The following is a 27931-nucleotide window of genomic DNA, read 5'->3' as shown; positions in this document are numbered from 1 at the left end:
AATGGCAACTCTGTCAGGGATCTGAAATCATCCAACAAACTCGAAAAGCACAAATATCCCTGCAGCCTCCTCTCCCAGAAAGCAGAGCAGGCCTCCAGAGGGCCGAGGACTCAGCCGCAGGCCACACACTTACACTGCGGCTGGGAGAGATGCTGAGAATTGCTGCGCCTTCACTCCCAAAGCCAGGCAGTCACCAAGGCTTACAGTTTTACCTCCTAAATGTCTCTCAATACCATCTACTTCTCTTAATTGCCACTGTTACTACTGCAGTCTAAGCAACCTTTATTTTCCACCTGTGCAACCTCAGTGATGTCCTCTCCTCCTGTCTGGCTCCCAGCTTCCACTGAGGTCCCCTTCGCTTTCAGCAGTGCACACCAGATGAAGTCACCTCCTGCTTAAAATCCTTCAGTGGTTCCCATTGTCCTGAGGGTGAAATTCATACTCCCTAACCTGGCCTGCAAGGCCCAGCCTGGTATGCCCCTGTCAACCTCAGCAGCCTCATCTGGTGCTCTTCCACTCACCTTCCGGCCGTCAGCATTTGAATATAGCATCACAAATGTTCATGTGTTATCTCACTTCTGGGTCTTCATACATACAATCCCTTCTATCTCGATGGAAGGAAAAACATACAGTACAGACACTGTACACTTACTGTCTCTCTCTCCTTCTAGACTAGTGAGCTAGGACCACATCTGAGTCACTTGCATCTCTTTGGTGCCCAGCAGAGACTTTGGCTTATATCAGCATTTAATAAAGTTTTTTGAATGAGTGAAAAATAGAGAAGAAATGAATTAAGGCATTCTGGATAAACATGGCTGATTGAACATAGCAATATAAACCACATGCTCTGTCACTCCTGCAGATGGCCTGGTGGACTGCATGGACCCTGACTGCTGCCTCCAGCCCCTGTGTCATGTCAACCCGCTGTGCCTGGGCTCCCCTGACCCTCTGGACATCATCCAGGAGACACAGGTCCCTGTGTCACAGCAGAACCTACACTCCTTCTATGACCGCATCAAGTTCCTCGTGGGCAGGGACAGCACGCACATCATCCCCGGGGAGAACCCCTTTGATGGAGGGTGAGTCCGAGGGCCCCAGCTCCAGCCAGGGCTCTCTGAGTGAGAACTGAATCACTCCAGAGCCTCTTTTGGATGAATGGGGGTGGGAGGAAGCCAGGAGAGTGACAGCATCCATGGTTCCTGATGGAATGTCAGGGAAGGCAGATATGAAACTACTATCCAAGAGTTTGGAATTTTTATGAGCAAAGTTTTGTTGCTCCCACTGGGTGACAGATGAAGAGAGTGAGAAACCAAAGGTCCAAGGGGAATCTTGGATCAATACCCGCTTTGCAGTCAGCTCTTACTGATCCTGTGGTCTCCAGATGAGCTGAAAGGCATTGATGCTGCTCACCCTCAAAGCAGACATCCAGAAGACTTTGCTAGGCAGGGGTGGGTGCATCTGCTGCCATCCCAGGCCACATGCCCATACAGTCTTCCTGTTTTCAGTTGTGTCATCCGTTGGACAGTTTTTTACTGAGGTCTGTCAGGTCCTTTGCTGGGATTGCAGAGATGAGCAGAACACAGTTCCTGCTTATTGGTCACTCCCAGTCCACTAGGAAAACAAAAAAAGGGACAGTTACAGTGTGATTAGGCCAGAACTTTGTCCCCAGGGCACTCTGGAGCACAGAGGATGTACTCCTGGGTAGGAGGGAGACCAGGGCTTTAGAATCAAGTCTTAAAGAGGAGAAATGGTTAACTAGGCAAGGAAGGGAGAGAGTGTTAACTAGCCAGGGAGAAGGAAGAGCTCATGCAAAGACCCAGAGACACAAAATAGCTCTCTAATCTCTGCACCCTAGATCAGGACAGTGAACCAGTACAACATATCCAAGAGCAGGGATTTATGATCATTTCTTTTGAATGTCTTCCAATGTAGTGGTGCCTCATATGTGCAGAACTATCTCTAAAAGTCAGCATGGTTAATTCAGCAGTCACTGTGCACCCTGTATGTTCATTTTTCTGTGCCAGAGGGTCCCTGTCCTGAGGGAACAATGGGGTAGTGATAGGGGTGGGAGGGGTAAGGGACATTTTCAAGCTCTGTTTAAAGGGGAAATCAGCAGGACTTGGTAACTGATTGTGTCTGCGGGATGCTGCAGAGAGGAGTCTCCCACTTGGATGCCTGGGTAGATGGTGGTACTTTCACCAGGCTGAGGAGCAGAGAGCAGGAGCAGGGTGGGAGCAAGGTGATAAAGGGACACACCGCAGTAGGCCAGCCAAGAATAAATGTCTATCTGCAGTTAGTAAGTATTCCTGGAGCTCATGCAGAGGTTAGGGCCTAGAGTTCTTGATTTGTGAGCCATCAATGAACAAGCAGTTGAAACCGTGAGCACACAAAAGGTTGCTCAAGGAGGCCGGGCGCGGTGGCTCATGCCTATAATCCCAACACCTTGGGAGGCTCAGGCAGGCAGATCACTTGAGCCCAGGAGTTCGAGACCAGCCTGGTCAACATGGCAAAACCCCATCTCTACAAAAAAAATTAGTTGGGCGTGGTGGCAGGTACCTATATTCCCAGCTACTCAGGAGGCTGAGGTGGGAGGATCATTTGAGCCCAGAAGGTTGAGGCTGCAGGGAGCCAAGACTGTGCCACTGCACTCCAGGCTGGGTGACAGAGCAAGACCTCATCTCAGGGAGAAAAAAAAAAAAACACCTTGCTCAAGGGGAATGTGTAATGAGGAAAGAACAGGGACTGAAGAAGCAGCCATGGGGAGCCTCCCTGTGAGGCAGCTGCTGTCATCCCCAGAGTGTGACAAGGGAAGCCAAAGAGAAGGCCTCACTGCTGGACCACGATGGAGCGGGATGCAGACATGCAGGTCTGTCAGACTCAGGAAAGAGTCTCTGCACTTTCCACCACCCCAGCCCATCCTTGCAAGGAGCCGTGACGAGATGAGAAAGGTGAGATGGAGGAAGCCCAGCAAGGGCGTGGCAGCATTCAAACCTCCACCTTTCTAGAGATGGAGCTACTCGATGGTCCAAACCCTCCACCTTACCCCCAGAATACTGAGAAGCTGAGAAGTTAAGTAGCTTTCCCAAATTCACAAGGCTGGTCAAGTGGCAGAGCTGGAGTGAGGAGAACACCTATTCATTTATCTTGGCTAGAAATGCTGCTGCTGTTCCTGGGGAGGAAGCTTCCTGCTATTTTCTTCAGTTGTGTGATTTTGTATGTATGCTTGTAGGCCTTCCCACAGTGTGAGTTTTTTTAATCCACTAGAGATATAACTAATATTCCTACCAAGGAAAATGTCACTTGCTCAGTCATTCTTTACGGGGCCCATTATGGGATCCAATTAGGGCCATGGCTTGTTGGTTGCCTATGGCTGTTCTGCTTACTGGATGCCCTTGCCATGCCAGCCTGATCAATGCCAGCAGGGGCACGTCCCCTGTATGTCCTCCTGGTCACTTCCTGAGCCTGCTGCTTAAGCGCCATGAGTCACTGTGGGACCTGCACACAGGTCTCAGTATTGTTGCTCCAGCAGGTCTGACTGGCCTCAAGAAGCCAGCCAAGTACGGAGTTTGAGATGCCTGTGCTGGGGGAAACAGACCCCTCAGCAGTAGGGAAGATACAGGCCTCAGAGAGAGGCCACCTTGGCTTCAGATCCTGGCTGTGCCACTCTACATGCACAGCTCTGGACAAGTAGCTTAATAGAGTGCATCATGTAAATGTCTGTCACCCCTTCTAAACTGAGTCCTCCAGGGAAACACTTCATCTTACACATTTTAGCACTTAGTAGTTGCTGAAAACATATACATCTAAATTATCTTGAAGAATAAGGAAATGGAAGGACTGAGGGAGGGAGGAAGGATGGACATATTATCTATTACACCTAATTTTATACTGAGGATTCAGAATCCAGAGAGGTTAAATCACCTGCTAAAAATCACATTACAGATTAGTCACAGAAGCAGAAGAAGTCAACTTGCAGATCATTGTTTATATATCTGTTACCTTCAGCTGGTTATATACACTTTGAAAACAGAGACCATTCATCTCTCCAAACCTGCAATACTTTGGCCAGGGCCAGGGATATAATATTTGCTCTTCAAATGAATAGACAATAGAAGCTTCCAAAAATGTTACTGTCTCTAAAAAAAAAAGTTACTGTAAAAATTCCTTTTACCTAACATTTGCCAGAATCATTATGTACCAGCTCTTCACTGGTCTAGATTCAGAAGAAACAGCTCTCAGGAAGGACCCCTAAACAGATTCTTGTGTAAAATATGCCCAAGTGACTAGAAATGTAGACACAGGAGGCAGCAGATGCTTTTCTCATTAGACTGCCTACTTGGTATTCGATTACCTTGGTCTAGACCAGTAGGACAGTGCTTATTTGCACAGTTGGGGTAAAGTGAAATCAGCTACCCAGTTTAAGTAGTTGCTTTCTTTCCTCTCATATGAGGGAGTGTGGTATAATAGCAAGTGCCCAGAGTTACAATCCTGGCTTTACCTCCCACTAGCTGTGTGTGACCTCAGGGAAACGATTTAACCTTTGTGTCGGTGGCTCTAGTTATAAATTGGCAATAATGGTAACTCTTTCATGAAAGCTGTTGAAAGGATAAACTAAAATAAAGCACCTGGCCCAGGGCTTAGTACATATTAGGTGATCAGTAAATGGTGGCTTTTGTAGCAGCTGCATGTCACAGTGAAAATAGCACAAGCCTTGGAATCCAACAGACCAAGATTAAAAGGCTGTTGCATCCACCTTCTAGTTTTGTAACCTTAGGAAAATTCCTAAATTGTTCACTTATCTGAGCTCCAACTTGCTCATCTGTAAGATTAGGGTGTTAATGTCTATGTATCTTGGGATTGCTGTGAGAATTAAATGGGGACAAAAAGTACATAAAGTCTCAACCTAGTACCTGCCACACAAAAACTTGCTTGCTAATTACATGGCGGTGATGATGATGTTAATTAAAAAGAGTTTCCAAATCCACTTCCTTAATTGGAAGTAAAACTTGAGAGGAACCTGCCCTCCAGGTCCAGCAACCACCCAGAGAGGAGGCAGGTTTAGGCTGTTGAGGAAGCGAAAAGGTGGCATTCTTGCCAGCCGGCTGTCAGTTGGGATCCTTATTAGAGTGGAGCTCAGTGGCGTTTCTCCAGAGAGTGGAATTTCTGATGGGGAGGCAGACCTGACTTGGTGCCTGTGTATGACAATTAGGCCTGTGTCCAACCAACAAAGCCCCACATTCTCCTGCACCCCATGTGCTATGCCACAATTCATGTAGTTCGAGATTTCATTTAACAGCCTCCAGGAATCAGGCTGTCACCCAGAACCCAACAGCATTTCTGAGACCAGCAAGGAAAGGCAGGCCTCAGAGTGGAGGTCCTTCTCTCTGCAGATTCCCAGCTGGATCAGGCTCAGGGAGCCTCAAGTATGAGGCACACTGGGACCTCAGCTGCCGGCACCAGAGGAGAGAGAAGAATTCAAGGACAGGGCTTAGAGCCAACTGGCCCACCTTGGGTGTGAAAGCAAGCAAGCCAGTCCCTAGCACCCAGGGCTCTCCCCAAGACTCACTTCCTCAGAGGCCAGACCCTATCTCCTGGAGTGATGAAGGCCTCCCTGAGGGGCCCTGTCTGGTTCATCTGTGTCCCCAGGGCCCAGCACAGTGTTGGGTCCAGAGCAGGCGTTTAATGCAGGTTGAATGAGTACAGTAGCTCTATTTGACATCCTGCCAAACTGCTGTCCTCAAACCCACAGAAAGTGACAAAGCTGGATGGAGAGTGACAGACATGACCTAAAGTAGGAGGGGACAGAGTAGGCATGGGAACCACTGTCGCCAGATTAAGTGGATTGAATACCACCATTCTCTCCTGGCCTGGATGCCCAGGTCCCATCTGCCTAGTGGAACAGTTGTCCCTCCCATGGAGTCATGGGGAGAATGCAGTGAAGGGGGTCCACTGTTGACACTTAGGAGAGGAGGAGCTCTGAGGTCTGCAGGATCTCCAACTGCACTGTCCATACAAAGAGGCCAGGATACACACGTGGGGCTTGGAATCAGAGAGCTGGGAAACGGAGGGCAACATGAGACATCTCCTGGGCAAACACTTGAGCCAGAACGGTTTCCCATTGTTGGGTGCATCTGTGCTCTTGGGGAGGACTCCTCTGACTGAAAGGGCTGGATGTGGGTCAGATATCCCCTCAGTGAATAGTTATAGGTTGCAGATGCTGGACAGGTTAGCAAGTTATAGGAAGAGGTGCTGATGAACCACCCCCAGGTTATTCAAATATGGGTTCAGAATAGGTTTTAGGACACGATATTACAACCACCCAGAGGGGAGGCAGGTTTAGATTGTTGAATCATTATTTGAGGAAGGGAATTTGTCTGAGAAATCATGTGATGGCAAATCTTGCTGGGTTCCCCTAATTCTAATAGGTTGTTGGCTCCATCAGGCAATAGATGGGTGTGGACAGGGAGCTACAAGACTCAGCTGACAGGAAACACTGAGCCCCAAGAGAAAAGACTCAAGAAGTCAGGGGGACTTTAGCAAAAGGAAGGATGGATTACCAAAGAATTTACCCCAAAGGAGGCAGAGAATCATATGCTATAGAGATATGATAGAATCCTATAGGATACCTGAGACTCGTATCCTATCAGAGCCTATGAGGAGGAGAGACTGGGCAGGCTCAGCAAGGGACAGAGCAGAGCAAAACACACAAGCTGCCTGAGCGTGCTGGCTCATGCCTTTAGAAATCCCAGCATTTTAGGAGGTCGAGGCAGATAGATCGCTTGAGTTCAGAAGTTCAAGACCAGCCTGGGCAACGTGGCAAAACCCCATCTCTATGAAAAATATGAAAATTTAGCCAGGCGTGGTGGTGCACGCCTGTGGTCCCTGTTACTCAAGAAGCTGAGGTGGGAGAGTCACTTGAACCCAGGAGGCAGAGGTTGCAGAGAGCAGAGATCATGCCATTGCACTCCACTCTGGGTGACAGAGCCAGACCCTGTCTCAAAACACAGACACACACACACAGACACACACACACACACACACACACACATACACACACAAGCTTCATTTGGTGACTATTGCCCAGCACCTACTCTGCACTAGGTGTGGGAGGAGAGGATATCTCACCCCGTTACTGTGGGGGTCTTCGTGGATCCCATGCCTTGTGTGTCATTGAACCCAAAGGAATTGGCACAGAGTGAACCACAGTGAGTGACAGAATAAATCAATGAATTAGCCAGTCCCTGCCGAGTGCCTGAAGAGAATTAGAGACAAAAGTGCTCTGAGAGCTCAAAGGCAAGACCATCACTCCCACTGCACGTCTGTCCCCTGAGCCTACACCATGAGAGCTGCCTCTTCTACAGCTTTGCTTCTCCAGCATGTAACACAGGGCGGGCTTAGAGTACGCAGTAGTAATTGTTTGCTGTTGAAAACAAATGAACGAATGAAGACTTATGGCAGGAGATGGCCTTCAGCATGAGACAAAAATTTCAGTAAGGAGAGTTGGCCATTAGAGCATCATTTATCAAATTGCAGGTCATAACAACCCATTAGTACCTCATGAAATCAATTCAGCAGGTCGAAACTATTATTTTCAAAAAAAGAAGTAAATTTAACTGAAATGGAATAGAATGAAATAGAAAATATCAGTGCATCACTGTAAAAAGAATATGTATTTCATGAAACTTATTTCAGTTACATGTGTATGTGTATGCATGAACTACTGGATAGGCTGTATTGCTTACTGTGGGTTTCAGTTGAACAGGATTGTAGAAAGCATTCTATACTGCAGAACCAGTGTGAGCAACAGCATAACTTTCCAGGACAATCAGAGAATGCAGAGAATTTTAATGTGGCTGGAGGATAATTATGATGACACTATTTTCCACATCAAAGGTCAGAAGACATGCTCTGACATTTGAAATCAAGATGGGCTTAGGAAATCTGTGGTATATAAGCATGGTAAGCAAAGGGGGCATGTGGGAGAAAGAAGAACAGAGGGAAATATCAGGCCAGAAAAGTGGGTTGGGGCAGGAACTGAGAAAGATGTGACCCTCACCCGTTCACTAACCAAGTTCGAGCATTTCATCTCAGTCAGGACCTAAAACTGGCTCTAAACAGGAGTGAAATAACCTTGATTCCACCTAAGTCTTCGAATTCCTTTCAGACCCTATATAAAGGCACAAAGCTTCCAGGAATTTTAAAAGCAAGAGTTTTCAAGAGTGAAAAATGATGGAAAAGAGAAATGACCATGTATGCAATATAGTTTTTTATCTGCGCACTGTGAACCTAAAGCCATATGCAAGCGTCCATGGCACAGGGGTTTCAGAAGAGCATTTGCTCCCCACCCCCCACCTCCACCCAGGTCTTAGCCCTCAGGAAGCCCTCAAGAGGCCGAGCAGCAGAGATCATCTAATGGACTTCAAATAAACACCAACTTCCTGACAGCTGGCCTCTGAGCGAATTTATTATTGAATTATACTCCTGCATTTTCAGAACAAGCTGAACTGACAGGGTACCCCATCAGTTTAAAAAAAAGAAAAAAAGAAAAGAAAGACAATGATAAATAACCTGATGGAAGATGGAAGAAGGCAAAGATCCTGCTTCCTCCAAAATGTCAGCCATTATATATTATTCATGTTGGTTTTTTAAAAATCCCTCCCCGCACTGAAATGAATGTTTATGATGATAAAGCAACTAGGTGATTCAATTCAGGATGCAGACAACGAGTTCTCACATCATCCTGATGAGCAGCTAACAACTCCTCCTCTGCCACTTGATCATCCCTTTATTGATTTCAAAAATGAATTACGATCTCTGTTTGCTTTGTAGCTTGAGCTTATTCCTAGTTGTCCATCACAGAAAGCATTAGCAGAGGATGCTGTGGTGCAGTGGGAACGACTCTGGGTTAGAGGGAGAGAGCCTGGATTCAAGTCCTGGGGAAAGTGAGAGCATGTGACCTTGGGCTGGTGAGACTCAACTTCCTCCCCTGTGATGTGGGGTCACTAATTCTACCCTGCCAGGTTGTTTGGAAGATTAAATGAGATAAAATACCCAGAAGCCCAATGGCTGGCTTATAGCACGCATTCAGTACTAACACCTAACATTTACCAAGGATATTCTATTTGGAATGTTTTATAGGTAGTAACACCTTTAAGTCTCCGGGCAGACCATACGATATAGGGACTTTATTACCCTTGTTTTAAGCAATGAAAACTGAGCTACTGAGAAGTTAAGTAATCTGGGCCATGGTCATAGGGCTTGTAATAGCAGAGCCAACATTGGAAGCCAAGCCCAGGTGGCTCTAGAGCCCATGTACTGAGCCTCTCTTCTTCTCCACTGAGTCCTTTATGTTCCCAGCTCAGCATCTTCAGTTCAGAAATCCATACAGTGTGGTGCCACTACAACCCTAGCACCCCATCTGGCCCTGACTTTCTCTCCAATATTCTGCTACATCATAAAAAACCCATGTGCAATAAGGCTTTGTGCTGGAGCACTGACCTCAGAGGTTGGAATCTCAGCCTCACTATTTGCTAGCCGTATGACCTTAGAGAAGTCTCTTAATCTTTCTGTGCCTCACTTCCCTCCTGTACACTGTGAAAATAATAATCCACATCTCATGGGGATTTTGTGGGGATTAAATTAGCACACATAAAACACTTAGGTGTTAGGGTAGTAAGCATTCATTAAGTGTTAGTGACCCCGTCACTAAATAGCAGTAATGTTAATATTAGCATTAGCTATAGCATTAGTATACATACAGGTTTTAGTGTCACTATTGAGAACTGGGGGGAAAATGAGAATCTTAGCCTGAAGCATCAGTGTAGTTGTGTAATTGGGGCAAATATCCTAGCACCTTAGGATGGCAGGGATGAATGGACCTTCCAGACCATCAGCCCTCTGTGCTGGAAGAGGAAACTCCAAGGCCAGAGAGAGCCCCTGGCTCAGCAAGTTAGTAGCCAAACCTGAGTCCCAGAGAACCTGGAGTCCCAAGTGAAGGTTCGTATATCTCAAACTGTAAACTGTAATTCTGCTCTTTGTAAATCAAAGACTTTCTGTATTTTTATCCAACGCTGAGAAATTTTAAGCAATAAGAAGTTAAAATATTTATAGAGCCATGCTTCACATTACTAATGTTGCCCTCAATAGAGAATACAGGATCAGGTCTTGCAGGTACCCCTGCAGTAGTCTAACTGGCCCTCCAATTAGATCTCAGAGTCATTAAGAGTTTGCTCCAAGCAAATCCCACAATCAGGGGCTTGACAGGGAGGGATGCAGCCTCTGTGTGTATTTTGCTAGAGGGGAGAGATCCAGCCCCTCATGCCTCCCCTGCCTGGGTCTCCTCCTCCCACCACAGTGGGGGCCATGTGAGTCCACCCTGTGAATCTAACCCTGCAGGCCTCTAGGACCAATCCCAATCTGAGAAGAAGGGCTTAGAGCAGCCCCAGCTGCTCAACTCACATCCTTGCTACTGTTGTCTGCCATGAGTTGCCAGCTGTGCCAAATGGCTTTCTACCTTGTCCCTGAATCCTGGTCTCACTTTCTGTGTCTGACTTAAGCATCCTGGTGCCCTGGCACCAAAGGACTCAAAGCTTGCCCTCTTTTGACAGGCTCCCATCCCTGCCACATCTGGGTCTGGAGCTCCATCCCTGCTCTACCTGGGCATGATAACCGAGTGACACATGGATGTCCCCATCCAGATGCCTCTGGGAGCCCTTTCATGATGCCGCTACAGCCCTTCTTCCCTCATCCTTTGAATTATTATTTCCATTACAGGCCAGCTGTGTATTGCTGTACACCTCAGCTCTAGCCTGTTGAGCTGGACTTTGTGCAGAGTCCCTTAGCTGCGTTTCTGCCTGGCATCAGCTCCTTCCCCATGAAGTGGGTCTGATCCTGGTTCATTCTAGTTTCCCCTTTCCTGGTGAAGCAGGACCTGCCCTGTGCCCTGACAGAAGGCAAGACACATGGTCATGGAATGAACTTGTCTGCTGAGAGACTGTGGCTGGAGTCACATTTTAGCAGAGCTGCCTTGTATTCTTCTAACAGCACAAACCATCACCTGAAACGTCTTCTTAGAAACAAGCTTCTGGCCACACAGCACAGAAAGCAGCCTATCTAAACATGCACCACAAATCCCATGTCCCCAGGTACAATGATGGTATTTCTGAGCCATGTCCCCAGACATGACCAACCCACTTACCTGGGACAAGGGCCTTGCTCCCTGCTGGCCAGACCCTCTCAGTCCTGCTTCTCCCTCACCATAGTTGATGGGCTCAGTTCCCCAGAAGCATAGTATGGTGGACAAGTCAAGGGCTCTGTTCTTGTGTACACATTTATCAGCCAGCAGAAAATATTCTAGAAGATTCTTGTGGGAGAGGACTCAGCCTGAAGCATCAGCATTGAGCAGCCAGACTACCCACGGGCTTGAGAGATTGATTCTGCAGCCTGGGAGCTCACGCTCCCTTGGTGTCTGAAGGAGCTCAACAGCCGTACTTAGCTAGCAGGCCACAGAACAGTGGTTTCTGGGCTCTGCAGGAAGCACAACCTCAGGTCCCTGAAGACACTAGTAGTTGCTGGGCCATCTTGCTGTTACCACCCCAGGTGGTGTCATGGCACCATGGCAGAGCTGGTGGTACCCCATCCTCAAGGAGTGATGGAAGGGAAGCTCTGCCTCACCTTCAGACATCACTGACCACACCTATACATGAGGAACGTGGACTCAGTCACTCAGAAGACCCCTGTAATTTAAAAGGTAAACTCCTCCCTCCTGTCAATCTGAAGGAGCCTATGGAGCCTATAATCCCAGCTACTGGGGAGGCTGAGGCAGGAGAATCTCTTGAACCCTGGAGGTAGAGGTTGCAGTGAACCAAGATCATGCCACTGCACTCCAGCCAGGGTGACAAAGCAAGACCATGTCTCAAAAAAATTTAAAAAAGGACTAGATCAAGTTTTATTGGTTTGGGGCTATTGGAAAATAAACATGGTAAATATAGGATAAGCTTTGAAATAAGTTATAAAGATTGAAGCACAGTGAGAAGTTGGCTTTGGGGTATAATAATAAACAGCATATTCAAGTTTATTTTGTATACAAAAAAATCACCACATACACTCTCTCGGAGTCCCAAGGTGGATACCGAAGGTGGGCCATGAGAACAGGAAGAAAATTTTAGGGGCTCTATCTATACAGTGTTTCTTTTATCTTAAGAAATAAGAAAGCAAGACTGGTTTATTTCTATAGAATGTTCGATTTTCACCGATTTGTTCCTTTGGTCCCTGTGTTACTTGGTTACATGTCTAGACCAGTACATGAGGCATTCTGAGGGAGATCAAGATCTACTCCACAGAAAGAGGGACAGTGGGGTGGGTACAGTGGCTCATGCCTGTAATCCCACCACTTTGAGAGGCCAAGGCAGGTGGGTCACTTGAGGCCAGGAGTTCAAAACCAGCCTGGCCAACATGGCAAAACCCTGTCTCTACTAAAAATACAAAAAATTAGCTGGGCCATGGTGGTGCACACCTTTAATCCCAGCTACTCAGGAGGCTGAGGTACAAGAATCACTTGAACCCAGGAGGTGGAGGTTCCAGTGAGCTGAGATCATGCCACTGTACTCCAGCCTGGGTGACACAGTGAGACTCTGTCTCAAAAAAAAAAAAAAAGAAAACAAGAAAAGAAAGAAAGACGGACAGTGAACCCACACTGGTTTATTGTGTATTACTGTGTTTATTGTGTATTATGATGTAATAGTATATTATATCATAATTGTTTGTGCGCATGTCTATGTATCTGTATAAAATCTAGTGTTAACCAAACTTACTCATAAAATGGTAAAGTGGCTTTAAAGGTTTCCTGCAAAGTAAATTCAAATGGAAGATAATACTAATAGTGCAAGTACAAGCAAACAAAAAAAATGGCAGAGCTGATACTTCTACTCCTAATATTAAATACTTTCCTCAATCTCGCTATGAGGTTAAACATGATTATTTTCATAAGATTGAACAAAAAGTTAACTAAGAGTTTCAAAATGATCAACAATCTTAACAGAGTTCACTAAAAGAGTCAAAATTATCAAGAAGGCTATTTGAAATATGAATACTCATCAAACCTTGCACCAAATGTATATTACCCTTCCCAGGGTGAACCAGCGATGGTAGCACATGTGTGCAATTTATAAGTGAATGCAAATACATTGAAGGAGCCTGCTCAAAAATGTTTGCAGAAAGGGCATACAATCAAAAATGGTTCCAGAACCCAGCTCTAATCATGTGAACTCTGAATTGTGAGGCAGCCAAGTCAAGTTGGGATTCTCAAATAGTTAGGTACCTGTCGGTCAGACTCCGAGTACCCTGAGAGGTAGAGTGGCTCTCCCAAGTTCTCATGGCGAATCCTGCATTTGAATCAGTCCTGGCTCCCCCGCAACTCTGCAAGAATGGGCAAGTTGTTCCCTGTCTGAACTTTATTTTCTCATCTTTACCAAAAGAAGTTTGAAAGAGGTGATCAGGAAGGGCTCTTCTGACTCGAATGTTTCATAATCAGGGGTTTCCCAAGAATACGTATATAGGCGGAAGATGTTGGGCTGGAAAAGCTGTTTAAAGAAACTGAGGCAGAGCATCAGATGGAAAACTAGGAAGAGAGAGCTGCAGATCAGCCTGGTGGCTGGGCTGGAAAGACGGTCTTGGGAGCTGCAGAGAGGACAATGTCAGGCTATGACTGGAAACACCTTCAGTGGTAATAATGTCACAGGCTGTGAAGTGAGGCTTCTCATTCGGGCCCAGGTAATGTTCTTACAAGACTTCAGATAAATTGCAGTAGATGCTGGAAAGATCCCCATTCAATCAGCAGAAGTTAGCAGGAAACAGTTTAAGGATTTATACAAGTCAGGCAAATAAATCTGTTTAAAATACACAATGCAAAGGAGTGATTTACATAATCAATAATGTTATAGACTAGCAAATACTTTAAAGGAGAGAAAGGCTAGAGTTATCATTTGCCACCTAGATCCCAAATGATATTCCAGTTTCCTGAATACCAAAGTAGCAGCTTTGACTTAATAACAAAATAACACACACACAAAAAAAATAATAATAAAAGCTACAGTTTTTCTCCCTTTGCCTTCCTTTATCTGCTTGTATAATATACATTGACTAATCAATCTATCTTTGTTTCTGGCATTCTTTTTCAAAGTTTTCCAGACCACAGGTGGTACAGATGAGGAGGGTATAGAATCAAAGGGTCAGGGCTAGGCTGAGGCAAGTGAGTCTTCCAGGGGAAGGTACCCAAACTTTGAGGGAGAGTGTGGGCTGGCCTCTTGAAAGGGCACAACTCTTCCAGCCCTGGGTTCTCTAACCATATCCCTGTCAAGGTCAAGTAGCTCAAAGTTCTCTAACATCGTCCTCACCTTAAGTAACAGAAGCACATAAGCTCTTTATTCATTGTGTAAATAATTTATCAAGAACTTACTCTGTGCCGTGCGTTCAAATTCCAGAGCAAACACCTGTTTTGGAGGAGGTTTTCTTTTCCCCACTCAGAAATGGCCATCAACCATGATCAATGCTGGGAATATAGCAGTGAGAGACATGTGGTTGGTCCCTGTCTTCAAGGAGCTCATGTTCTGCTGGGCAAAAGATTGTCCTGGCAGAGCAACAGCACTCAGAGCTCATGAGGAGTAGCCCAGAAGGAGCAGGAGTGGTGTTTACTGCTTGGTGAATGCTCCAGGAGAGGTGGAAGTTTCCAGATAAAGGGAACAATTTAGCGATAAGTATAAGCATTGCATGAGCTCCATTAAGATTCTGACGCCACGTGTAGTAGGGCTGCTTTAGCTGGATTGGGTAGTGCGAGATTAACAGTTATAAATTCTTAAATGTATGTTGAATTCTATTTTATACCAGTTGGGAAAAACTTCAGCCTGCATTTGACAGATGAGAGAAGGGAGGTTCAGAGAGTTCAAATGACTCCAAAATCACACAGTTAGTTCCCAGAGTCAGAACTGGGAACTATGACTCCCAGCCCAGCGCTCTCGCCACCACAGCCCTACCACTTTTCCCTGAGCAACAGTTGAGGTTGGCTTTTTATTTGCTTGATTTTGTTTTGGAGCGGTTTTGTGTCTCCAGCAGATTCTTCTGTTGATCCCAAACCTTGTCACTCTCCTCAAGAAGCAGTCAGGCAGATCTTCTCCCCTGTTGGCGTCAGCAAGGGCACCTCAGTCAGGCCCTGAGTGTGTGGTTGGACTCATGCCAGTATGTCTGACACCACCCTTGGCTTGGCAGTGGCGCTCCCTCCTGGCAGAGTTCACCTAGCCTAATTGCTTGTTTTATATCCCAGCTGCCTGACATATGCCAAACCCATGTGTTGACTCACTGGTGTCAGAGACAACTACACGGGGGCATTTCATGTTGGCTTTTGTGAGCTCTAGCAAGTAAGTGGAGACCGAAATTCATACATTTCTGGAACTTAGCACCTAACACAGAGCCTGACTCACAGTAGGTGCCCGATTTTTCATGAAATTAAAGGAATTTTAGTGACTGCAGGTACATAACACAGTAGTAAGAGTGAGGCCTCAGAAGTAAGAAGACCTAGCTTTAGTGTCAGCTCAGCCAAGTGAATTCCTTTCTGGATGACCTTGAGCAAGTCTTTTTCTGTCTTCCAGTTACTTGATTGTTTTTCACTTCACAAACACTCTGAGAGCAGCATCCCATGCTTACCCTCTCTGGAGATGTGGTCCAGCCCTCCTCTGGCTCACACGTAAACATGTGAGATGGCTATACAAATGCAAATGATATAATATGACCATCAAATATTAGAGAGATACTTATAAGGTGTATAAAAGCCCAAAGGAGGGGGTGATTCATTGTGTCAGGAAAAGTTGATGACAACCTTACTGAGGTGGTGACAGCTTAGATGAGACTCTTAAGGATAAGTAGAAAATAACAGCCCAAAACTCCATTACACCAAGACAGCGACCATGAGGAAGCAAATCATGTCAAATAGAGGACTGGTAATGGAGGATCATATGAGCTAGCTGGAAAGCCAAGTTGGTGGCAGTGATTTGCTCTCACGTTAATGGTTTTTCACTAAGGCAGTCTTCCATTACAGAGTTCTACACTCAAAGCAGCAACTATTTCTTAGCCACATCTCCACCACTGAGCGAGTGCCCAACCCTCAGTGTAGGGTCAGTGTTCCAGTAGTATGCAGAAGCCAACTTGAACCAGTTCACAAGAACTGATTATTAAATGTTCAGAAATTGGGCAAGCTGGTTGTTAAACACAGCCATTATTAAAAATTAAATTATATAAAATTAAATAAGGTATGTTAAAAGCAAAGGTAATAAATACTCAAAACTTATTACTTTCTAATTATTTTGCCGTGTTTGATGTTACATTTGCCCTTGAGTTACTCAGGACCATCGCATCTCCATGGTGGCAGTACCGCATAATGGCATCCTCCTGTGTGTCTCTTGCCACCTCTGTTCAGTGGCATCTCTTTGGTAGCTTGAAAACAGCCAGAATGAGAGTACTTACACCACAGAAATGAGCAAATGCTACAGTTGAAGCTGGTTTTCTTTTCTTTTTCTTTCTTTCTTTCTTTTATTTTTTGAAAGTCAGTCATTAAACACTTGCCAGCACACCACTGATAGTATCCATTAAATAAATGGATGCAGAAAGCAAGCATCGGGAAGCCCAGCACTCGCATCTTTTGAAACCTCCCAGGACAAATGCATGTGGCACAAGACACAATTCGGAGGCCCCCGCCGAGCTGACTTCCCATCTCCTTTGTTCCAGGGAAGGCTTTATATTAATCCGGGCTTTCCTGACAACTGAAAATCATGAAAACAGAACGGGGATGGAAGTGTTTTTCTCCAGGACTTAATTCCTGAGCCAAATGCCTGTGTTGGCAAGAGGCCTGTATGGCCTATCAGTGTCCAGGGAGTCAACCTAATCTTCCCCAGAATCCAAAAGCAATCCACGGGAGCCTGGGCTGAACTTGCATCTGCTCTGGCTTGCTGAGTTGGAGGCTACATGGTAGCCAAATGGTGCCGATTCAATGTTTCCCAATTATCAGGAAATCCCCAAAGAGAGATCAGTCAGAGGAGGCTGGCCTGCATGTGTGTGAGGGGCAGCAGCCAGGACAGCCCCAGAAAGGAAGCCATCCCCCCAGGGCTGGTTACTGTCCAGGCAGAATCCAGAGGCACATATGTCTGGAGAAGGCTGGATGGTGGCCAGCATCAGGAGATGAGATCTGTTAGTAATTCTCTGGAAGGACAGAGTTCCAGCAATACGAAATTCAATTGTCCTCCATTAAAGAAAACATCTCTCAGAACCAGCTGAATACAATCGGTGGAATAAATCTTCCCCATTAGTGGAGAGATAATTTCACATAAATACATTGGAAGACCTTCAGAGCAGAATTGAAAGTCTTTGCTGAGCCTCACCCGCTTAACTTGTTTGCCGTGTAATTGCATTTAGACCAAGGGCCTCGGAAGGAAACCACTGACTGAATTAGCATTAACCAGATTGTATGGAGTGAGGTGAGGAGGGTGGGGTGGGGTGGGGAGTCTGGTGCATTGTGGGTAGTTGTTCTTGCCTTCAGAAAGGACAAGCTGACACTAGTGAGACCAGCTGCTTTACAAGCCTGGTGTTAATTGCTTTTCTCATCCAACAGAGAAAAGTTTATCACTCTAGGAAGGTAGAGGTGTGGGTACCTCATATGGCAGGGACTGAATTTGAGATCTTTTTTTAATGAACGCCCATGGGCCTCGTCACTAGCTCTTCCCTAGGCCAGAAGAAAAAGCCTTCTCACCTGAGGTGAATAGAGAAGGTTATGTGGTGCACAGCGCCTGTGTTTTTGTCTCAGATGCCTTTCAGCGAGGGCTTTCTCCCCAGTGTGCGGATCCCTGAGGATGTTGGACCAGGCAGTACCTTCAATTCCACCCATGGCCAGTGGCAAGTGACCGGTTAGAGTTGGACCCGGAGTAGTGAGGCCCAGGTTCAAGTCCTGCCTCTGTCACCTGCTCTCTGTGGAGCTTTGGGCACACAATATAACCTCTCTGGAAACCGGTTTCCTCTTCCATACAATGAGAAAGTTCCACTAACTTAGGGATCTTCTAACTGACTTCTCCAGACATGGAGACTCCACAGAGTTGCCCTCAGAATCACCCCAAGGGAGAGGAGGCCTCCACCCCAACTTCATCCATGGTAGATCTTTTCATTCGTTTTCCGCTTTGGAGTCCTTATAAAATGTCATTTACCCAAACATTTCTGTTTCTGAATATTTGAAAAGCCACCATTCTAGATGATCTCTAATTGTCCCATTTATTTGTTCAACCATCATGTTTTCAATGACAACCTAGGATTTGTTCGACATAGTTCAGGCACTGTGAGGAGAAAGAAAGAAATCTTCACGCTGCCCTCAAAGAGCTCAGGATCTAGTGGAAGGGAGGAGCGTGTATGCTTTGGTAAAGTATCAAGGTGTCTGCCTCAGGTTTTGTGGGAGAGAGGAACTAGTTCTGATTAGAGGTATCAAGAAAGGCTTCAAGGAAGAGGTGTCATTAATAGTTGGGTCTTCAAGGGTGAGAATGTTGGGAGAGGAGTGCAGGAATGACATTTTAGGCAGATGGAAGAACATTGCACAGACAGAGGCACTAAGTAACATTCGCCTGGCAAGTTTGGGAAAAGCAGGTAATTTCTTGTGCAAAATATAGAGTGAGAGTGGGAGGAGGGATATTGGGAGAGGTGTCAGGTTCCAAAACTCACTCCGAGAGCATGCTAACATCTGTCCTCCTATCTCGAATGTCAGATGAAAGGAAGTACCTTCTATCCTGCTCACTTGTTTGTATGTTCACTTTCAATGAGACTGTTAGTAGCTGTAATAGCCATTGCCATTTGTGGAGCTTACCCTATACCAGCATGAAAGAACAAAGACTCAAAGAACTGGCACATGCCTACTGAAGTTCAGAGACCTAGGACGTGACAGAGCCAGGATTTGAACCCAGATCATTGAACTACACATCCACACACAGAACTAGGTGATATTGCCCTCTGTGATCAGCTTTATCTCCTTACAACATAATATAGTATCCTTAGAAAATAACCTCCAAGTAAGAACATTGAATCACCTCCCAATAGCAATTCTCTCAAGGACACTTTGATGCCCTAAATTGAGGTGACATTTTTTTTAAAGATTATTATGTATCTTGAGTGAGTACCATGAGCCACTGGGTACAAGATGTATCTCAGTGACTGATTTTCTGTCTTCTGGCCTCTCGGGGTTCCCTGCCAGCCAGGGCTCTGATCATGAAAGGTATATCATGTTTGTGCTCTCTTCTCTTCCCACAGGCATGCTTGTGTTATTCGTGGCCAAGTGATGACATCAGATGGAACCCCCCTGGTTGGTGTGAACATCAGTTTTGTCAATAACCCTATCTTTGGATATACAATCAGCAGGCAAGATGGCAGGTAGGAGACCTTCTATGAGTCAGAAACAGTGAAGGTCCTGCTTCTGTGGTCTGGCCATATAGCTGCTGCTGGACTGATAATGTGGAAAGAGGATGGGTCTTGGACTCAGAGGGCCTGAATTCAAATGCGCAGCTCTGCAACTTACTAATTGTATGACCTTGTACCTGACTCTGGCCTGTGTCCCTTTGACTCTAGATTTAGCAGTTTCTTCTCATTTGGTTCTCAGAGTAAGGATAGCGTACCTTATACATATCCTGTTCCATGACTTATGATATAAAACAGTCATGTGAACCACTTTCTACAGAACAGACCGCTTGAGAAATCTCAGCCATTCCTGTTGTGTGGTTTCCATCCTGCAGCTGCCTAGATCTGTGCAAGCCATTTGGGTGATGACAGAATTCTGACCTTTGAATTCCTCCAAGAACCATCATCAGAATGAAGTAAAGCTTCCTTAATGGCCCTAGCTCTCCCACCTGCTGTGTGTCCTAGGATAACTCTCCTTACCTCTCTGTGTCTTGGCTTCATCTGTTAAATGGTCCTAATGCTGTTTATTTCACAGATTGGTTTTGAGGGTTAGATGATATGGTGGATGAGGAAGCACCTGGCACACAGTATGTGTTTAATAAATCTTAGTTCCCCACCACACTTTGATTCATTGCTATATTTCCAGTGTCTGGCACATAATGAGTATACAATGAATATTAGCTTTTTGTTAAAATTACAGATTATTGAAGGAGAAGGTGATGGTGACAGGATAGGCAATGAGAATATTTTGGAGAAAAGGAAAAGAGAAGGAGGAAAGTAGAATATTTAGGCTGTCAGTGATGACAAGTCCTCTATTTTTAATAAAACCAGGTGGTGGCAGTCCATCTGGCTAAGCGTGGGCCCATAAGGTTGATTTTCACTCTGTGTTGGAAATTATGCTCCAGCTTGATTGATTTTAGCACCTCTTTAATCCAATATCAGATGTGAACGTGTCCCGGCCGAGGTGATAATGAAGTAGAGGCTCATCTGTTTGTAGACATGTGTGCCTCTTAGATGGGGTTGGCAAGCTTGGCATGGGGTGCCCCCTCCCTGCCTCTCACTCCATGTGAAAAGGAAGAGGCCCAGCTGGAAGACGTTAGTGGCCAGTCCTCAGGGATAAACTGGCCAGGCCAGGCCACTGTTCCCTACCCTGTACACCTTCCAACCCAGGAAGGCCCTCATGAAGACACCCGCTACAGCATGAAGGATGCTGCCTGCTGTATGAAAGTGGCAGATGTGAGCCTCCTAGGCAACAGGTATTCTGACCACATTATTACCTGCTGTGAAACATTCATCCAAAAGGAGCCTTTCAGGACTGCCTTTTTTTTGCCATGAAACTTGCCAGTCACTCCTGTGAGATGGCAAATCATCAGTCCTTATGCCCTGTTGTGGTTGGTTAGAGTAGATTCAAAAAACACACCAAGTCTGGCATAAGTTCGGTGGCCTTTGGGGAAAGCTCACTCTGACACCTCCCAATTCCTCCTGTTTGTGCTTCCTCTGCAATTTCTACTGCCCATTGAGAGCATGGGGCTAAATATCAGCCATGTTTCCTGCATCAGCCTCCTAAATTACATCACAGTAGCCAGAATTGCTGCAATAGAGCTTGAGTTTCAGATCAATTCTTGCCAGTGCATTTTGGGACTTAAATTTTCTTCCCAACTCAGCCTAATGTATGGGAAAGTTATCACTTGTTATCACTTGTTCTCTCAGTATCCAAAAATCTCTGTTATATGTGAACAGATATCACTGCCCTCCCACCCTTCCTTAACTCACCTTCTTTCTTACCTCTCATGCCTTAGGAAAAACCGTAAGACTAAGAGATAGAGTCTGGAAATAACAGTGTGGCAAGTGGACTGGAAGTCCAGGGACCCTGTATTCTTCTCTTTCCAGGAAGGCACCATGATACTTGCCCTCATTCAGCTCCCCCACCCCTACACACACGCGCATGTGCGCGCATGCATGCACAAACACACACACACACACCCACTTGCTGAAATCCCAGACTTCACACCTTTATAGGAGCTTACAAACAGAAAACAGTAGCAGAGAAGTTAGCCAAAGAGATCATTTTTAAAAAAGGAAAATAGAGGCCATGAAGACAAACTAAAAGAATAACAGGCAAGAGATACAGATTAGGTTCGTTGAATTGAAAATTGGGGGCCAGGCACAGTGGCTCACATCTGTAATCTCAGCACTTTGGGAGGCCACAGTGGAAGGATCACTTGAGCACAGGAGTTCAAGACCAGCCTGGGCGTTCAAGATCAGCCTAGGCAACATGGCAAAACCATGTCTCTATCAAAAAAATATACAAAAATTAGCTGGGTGTGGTGGCATGCACCTGTAGTCCCAACAACCCAGGAGGCTGAGGTGGGAGGATCGCTTGAGCCCAGGGAGGTCAAGGCTTCAGTGAGCCATGATTGCCCCACTGTACTCCTGCTCTCCAGCCTGGGTGACAGAGTGAAACCCTGTCTCAAAAAACAGAAAGAAAGAGAAAAGAGAGGAAGGAAGAAAAGGGGAAAGGAAAGAGAAAGGGGGAAAGGAAGAAAGGAAAGGAGAGGAGGGGAGGGGAGAGGTAGGGCCCAAGACAAAGGAATGTGTGAGGCCCTGTGCTTTTCCCATCTATTATCTCATCAGTATAATCAATAATCCTGCCAAATGATTATGATCATCAGCTTCTTTTTACAAATGAGAAAACTGAGGCTTGGAAAGGTGATATAATTCAGCCATGGAGCAAGTAGTAGTGTTCAGAATGGCCCTGCACTGTTTGGGCTTCATATGACACCCAGGCTTTCCCTTTGGGGTCACATTCACATTCATATCCAAAGCAGGGTTTCCCCTCCAGAGAAGCGGGCCTAGCCCCAGCTCATTACTTGCTCTTGGCAAGGCCAGCTGCCCTCTGCTTGCTCACTGCCTTGGGAATATGTCTTTTCATGTTTGTCTTTCCTCCCTCCTCATATACAACCTCTCATGAAGGGAGCTTATAAGTCTGGCTGAAATTCTGTTTGACAGTTAAAAATGTTCTATCAAGGCACAGATGCTATTCAGTTCTGTGACAGAAAAATTGTTCTTTGAGCATTTCCCCAAATTCATGGGTACTCTCCTAGAGAGCCAAAACCTGAATTCTCGATTCAAAATAAACCCCACCCCAGGTGTTTCTCTATCACTGAATGATGGTCAGGCCCAACTTCACCTCAGTGAATGCGGAACAGGCAAAGGGGTGCTAGCTCCTGCAAAGGGCGGAAGAGTCAGGTTGTGCAGCTTGGAGCCCCAAATCTGGGGATGCCATCTACCAAGAGCAGAACTTGACACTAGGACAGGATGGTTCCATGCAGAATCCTTGCAGTCTCTGGAGGAGAGAAGAGCAAGCTGCAGGAATGGGCCCATTCCCCCATGGTGGATTTATCAGGGTCAAAATCAGACCCTGCACTGAGGTCTCTCACAGCAACTGCCCGGGTGAACCTTAGATTTAGCTGCAGTAACAGCCAAAGTGAGAAGGGACGTAGGGTGTTTAGTAGATGTCAGTTCAGGAGCAGTTGATGCTGTCACTCATGCATTTATTTCATCAACTTTTAACCACCAAGCACTGGGCTAGTTTCTGAAAAGACAGAGGACTCAATGTCCCTGGGCCAGAGAGCTCAACAAGCAATCACAGTGCAATGCCATGCATATGGGGCAGTGGAACCCAAGGAGGAAGCCGGAATTCTGACTGACTAAGGCTGTGTGGAGGAGGTGAAGTTTGAGCTATGCAGTTCGATAGTTAGGAGTTCTCCATCCAAAGAAGCCAATGAAGACAGGCCTTGAAAATACCTACTACAGCCAGGTTGTGATAGAAGGAACGGACTAGTTTGAAGTCACCCCAGCAGATAGAAATCAGGCCCAGTGAATAAGAAGCTGGAAAGAGAGGGATTCACACTCAGTTTAAAAAAAAAAAAAAAAAAAAAAAAAAAAAAAAAAAAAGTTCTAACAGTCAGAACTAACCTAAAACAGAACAGTCCTCCTGTGGATATAGCAATCTCCTCATCTCTGGAATTGTGTAAGTAGGAACTGAATGGGCCTTTGATGGTGGTTCTACAGAAGAAACTGATGCATCAAATGGGAGGGGGACTAGGTCAGATGACCATTAAATTCCTCTCCAGTGGTTCACCTATTACTTGATTTAAACTTTCTGTTTTAAGAAGGGAAAGGACACAAAATTCTAGTCTAATATCTTTTTTTTTTTTTTTTTTTTTTTGGAGACAGGTTTCACTCTGTCACCCAGGCTGGAGTGCAGTGGTGCAATCTCAACTCACTGCAACCTCTGCCTCCCAGGTGCAAGCCATTCTCCTGCCTCAGCTTCCCAAGTAGCTGAGATTACAGGCACCCACCATCATTCCTGGCCAGTTTTTTTGTTTTTAGTAGAGACGGGGTTTTATCATGTTGACCAGGCTGGTCTCGAACTCCTGACCTCAGGTGATCCACCCTCCTCAGCCTCCCAAAGTGCTGGAATTACAGGTGTGAACCACCGTGCCTGGCCTAGTCTTATGTCTTATTGCATGATGGGGCTTTAAGTAGCAGCCACGCTATGCCCTGTTTTTACTTCAGCAGAGCCAGCCTACAGGATTAGTGATGTGCCTTGGTTAACATGTGGCCCTCTTTTCCCATTGTCTATAATCTGAGTCCATCTGATTTCTAAACATGTGGCTGCAGAACCCTCAAATCAGGTTCCTGGTGGGGCTGGACAGTGTCAGAAACATTGGGTGTACAGATAGAGAGGAACTCAGTTTTCTTTGATGTTCTAAAGTAAAAGTGCATGCCAAGGCTTGGATGGGAAAGTGCCTTGCTAGGTTTGTCTGCAGGTGATTGGAGTTAAGATGCCAGCACCAAACAGAACTGCCAGTATGTTTCTGGCTAGGTCCTGTTTGGACACAAGATATTCTGGGGTGAGGCAAGGAAGACTCTGCCTGTACAATCCCCACAAGCCTGAAAAAAGAAGGGCTTAGCAGGGCATCATCTAGGATCAGGGAAGGCCTGAAGACCATCATAGAGCAGACCTATTTGGTGTGACATTGATGACAGAACTAGGGCTAGGAAGGCAGGTTTCTCCTCAGACCTCCCCAGCATCCTCAGAGGCTGATGAACAGAGGCTGGGCTGCGAGCTCTCCAGACGCTGTCACAGTGATCTCATCTCAACTAGGAGGCTGGCACTCAGTCTTCTGGTTCCCCTTTCACTTGTAAGATACTGTGATTCTAATTGAGCCATCTTTAAACTGCTTAGCTATTTTGTAATTGCAAAGGCCGTTGTTGAGTAATCTATCACAATTAGAGCTAAAATTGCTGTGGAGTCATAGAATCTTAGAGACTTAAGAATAATCCATTTGAGCCTTTGCATTTTACAGATGAAAAAAATGAGGATCAAAGAGGCTAAGTGACTTATCCAAGATCACACAGTAGTTGGAGGCAGAGCCAGGACCAGGCCCTAACACCCAGATCAAGGCTTGTTCTGCTTCGTTCCCTGACTTTTCCCTGGGCTTCAGCTCTGACGCAGTTGAAAGGCCCTAAGTACCAGCAGCACCACTGTCAGCTCTTGTGTATCCTGGAAAATGACTCTCCACAGCAGTGGTTCCTTTCAGCAAATTCTCTATGTGAATCATTTTATGGGGGGAAAAAACCCTGCTTTCTAAAATCACTGCCATTGTTTGGAGCTGCAGTCAAATCTTTAGGCATTAGAGCCTCCCTCAAGAAATGCTCAGACCCTTTGGTATAATTTTCTCTCCTTTCTTGGTCTCTTTCTTTCTCATCCTGGTTCCTGCTCTTTCTGCTCCCCACCCCTTCTCAACCTTCCCCTCCCAAACAGTTTTGACTTGGTGACAAATGGCGGCATCTCCATCATCCTGCGGTTCGAGCGGGCACCTTTCATCACACAGGAGCACACCCTCTGGCTGCCATGGGATCGCTTCTTTGTCATGGAAACCATCATCATGAGACATGAGGAGAATGAGATTCCCAGCTGTGACCTGAGCAATTTTGCCCGCCCCAACCCTGTCGTCTCTCCATCGCCACTGACATCCTTCGCCAGCTCCTGTGCAGAGAAAGGCCCCATTGTGCCAGAAATTCAGGTACCCAGCTTCCCTAACTGCATTCCACCACACTTCTTTTTCATTCTGGGGATGGAAGAGGATCTCAGAGACAGTGGAAAGAGAGAAAACACCTCTGTAGGGCTTGGGTCAGGTCCTATCAGCCTGTTATGCAAAATCTAGCCACCAAACCCCACAACGGGCATGGTGTAAGGGCATGAGGGGCACCCCTCTTACAGACAGAAAACACTTGAGCACCTGGAACTGCCTAGCACACTCTGGCTTATACTAAATTCTCTCTGTCTTTCCACTCTCCTGGTTAGTTCACTTCTGCCTACTTTCCTTTTCCCCAGCATCCTATGTTCCTCTCTCATTATTTCTGTTAAAAATATTTAAAATAAATGGTCCTATCAAGAGGAAGGAGCCAAAGGATCCCGAACAGTGAGCATTATAATAAAGATTAAATGAGAAAAATATATATGAGGTGCTTAGCACAATGTCTGTCACCTAATAAGTACTCAATAAATGTTAGCTGTTATTATTAAGATTATTTAACACACGCCGCCTTCACGCCAATTAAGGCCTTGGCTCAAATCTATATATACAACCGCTTTACTTAACTATCATTAAAAGAAGGTAATTGGGAAAGACGCATTTTAATCTGATGGAAATCAAGATAGATATTTTCGCCTAACAAAGCTCCGCTAGTTGAATTTCCTTCGCTGTCCCCAGCCCAGTTTCTAACGGCAGCAGTGAAGGCCTGAGGAAGAGGAGAGATGTCAGTGCAGAAGCCCAGGAGAAGTCCTGGCTGTCTCACCTGCCCGAGGAGAACTCAGGCGATGTGCCTATTAATAGATTGCGGGCGCTGGTGGAGCAGGGAGTTTATACATTTTTGTGTGTATGTTTCATGCCTGGCTGAGCAAACACCTTTCCGTGCGTACCCTGTTGAGTGGTTTCTGATGCCAGCCAACAAGAAGGACATACAATCATTCCGAAATTCTCATTGCACTCACAGGTTGAAACCTCCTTTTCAGAGATTCAGTGCCTGTCTCCCGTCTCAACTACCCGGCTGACCTTTCTTATGAAATGGTTGTCAGTAGAGACAGAGCTTGTTGGAGAGAAGTGATTTGTTACTCAACCCTGGCTCAGCTCCAGCTAAACATTTTTCCCAGGAGCAGGGACTCTGGAACAAATGGGGTTAAAGGTCGCACCCTCTTTACAGTGCTCCCTGAGCTGGGTGCCTGCACATTCAGTTAGGGCAAAAACCTTGCTTATTATCAGATTCATGAAATACACATAAACAAACTCTTGGATTTTCCCAGTCCTCTCATAGGTTAGCCTTTGCAAGTGCTGGGAGATATGAATTTTAAAGGGTATGTTAAAGAAGGTAAATATTTTTCAGAGCATCAGGATGGCACTTCAGTCATGCCAGGGGCTCACCAGGGTATGAGTCCTGCTTTGCCTTAAACTTGTAAGCTATAGTTTAGGAAGATTGCCTTGGTTTAAACCCAATCCCTAAAATGTCCTGTGTTCAGGAGAAAGAGGTGAGGGTAAGCGTTCACACTTGTCTATGAAATGGACAGGATGAAAAAGGCATTAAGAAAATGTGGCACATATATACCATGGAATACTATGCAGCCATAAAAAAGGATGAGTTTGTGTCCTTTGTAGGGACATGGATGCAGCTGGAAACCATCATTCTTAGCAAACTATCACAAGAACAGAAAACCAAACACCGCATGTTCTCACTTATAGGTGGGAACTGAACAATGAGATCACTTGGACTCGGGAAGGGGAACATCACACACCGGGGCCTATTATGGGGGGGGAGGGGAGGGATTGCACTGGGAGTTATACCTGATGTAAATGACGAGTTGATGGGTGCTGACGAGTTGATGGGTGCAGCACACCAACATGGCACAAGTATACATATGTAACAAACCTGCACGTTATGCACATGTACCCTAGAACTTAAAGTATAATAAAAAAAAAAAAAAGAAAGTGAAAAAAAAAAAAAAGAAAAAGGCCCACATCCACTGTAAACATAGGGTAGAATAGCCATTGTCCCTTGAATAGATATATTAGCCTCAATCGATTTAATGTTCCTATCTTGAAACAGAGCCCAGAGCATCAAGCTGATAAAGTTGTCTGCTTTTGCTGTCTGCCTGGGCATGCTGGCATTCATTTAAACTTTCCGACTTAGAACTGGGCTCATTGCACCCAGTAGCTAAGTGACCTGAGCATTCCCCAGGTCACAGCCTTCCCCACTCTGTTCATCTGGCACTGGAGCTGGGGCCCAGAGTGGCCAGAAGCTCTATGCAGGCAGTCCAACCTCTCTCTGTGGATGAGCTGGGGCTGTGAACCACAGGTCCTGCCAGGCTGTGGTCTCAACTCTGCATAATTATTTG

The 27931-nt window shown here is 45.8% G+C and overlaps 1 protein-coding gene across 1 annotated transcript in view; it reads left to right on the top strand.

The window, feature by feature from the left end:
• The window catches only part of TENM4 (teneurin transmembrane protein 4), a 787121-nt gene that overhangs the window by 688042 nt on the left and 71148 nt on the right, over positions 1–27931 (top strand). Inside the window, exons 19-21 of the mRNA XM_025357209.1 lie at positions 863–1079; positions 19327–19446; positions 25304–25565. Of these exons, the coding sequence (XP_025212994.1) occupies positions 863–1079; positions 19327–19446; positions 25304–25565 (599 nt within the window). The remainder of the gene's footprint in view (positions 1–862; positions 1080–19326; positions 19447–25303; positions 25566–27931) is intronic.

The sequence above is a fragment of the Theropithecus gelada genome, chromosome 14, assembly GCF_003255815.1.
Source record: "Theropithecus gelada isolate Dixy chromosome 14, Tgel_1.0, whole genome shotgun sequence".
Lineage (NCBI taxonomy): Eukaryota > Metazoa > Chordata > Mammalia > Primates > Cercopithecidae > Theropithecus > Theropithecus gelada.
This window is presented reverse-complemented; position numbering and strand designations above follow the sequence as displayed.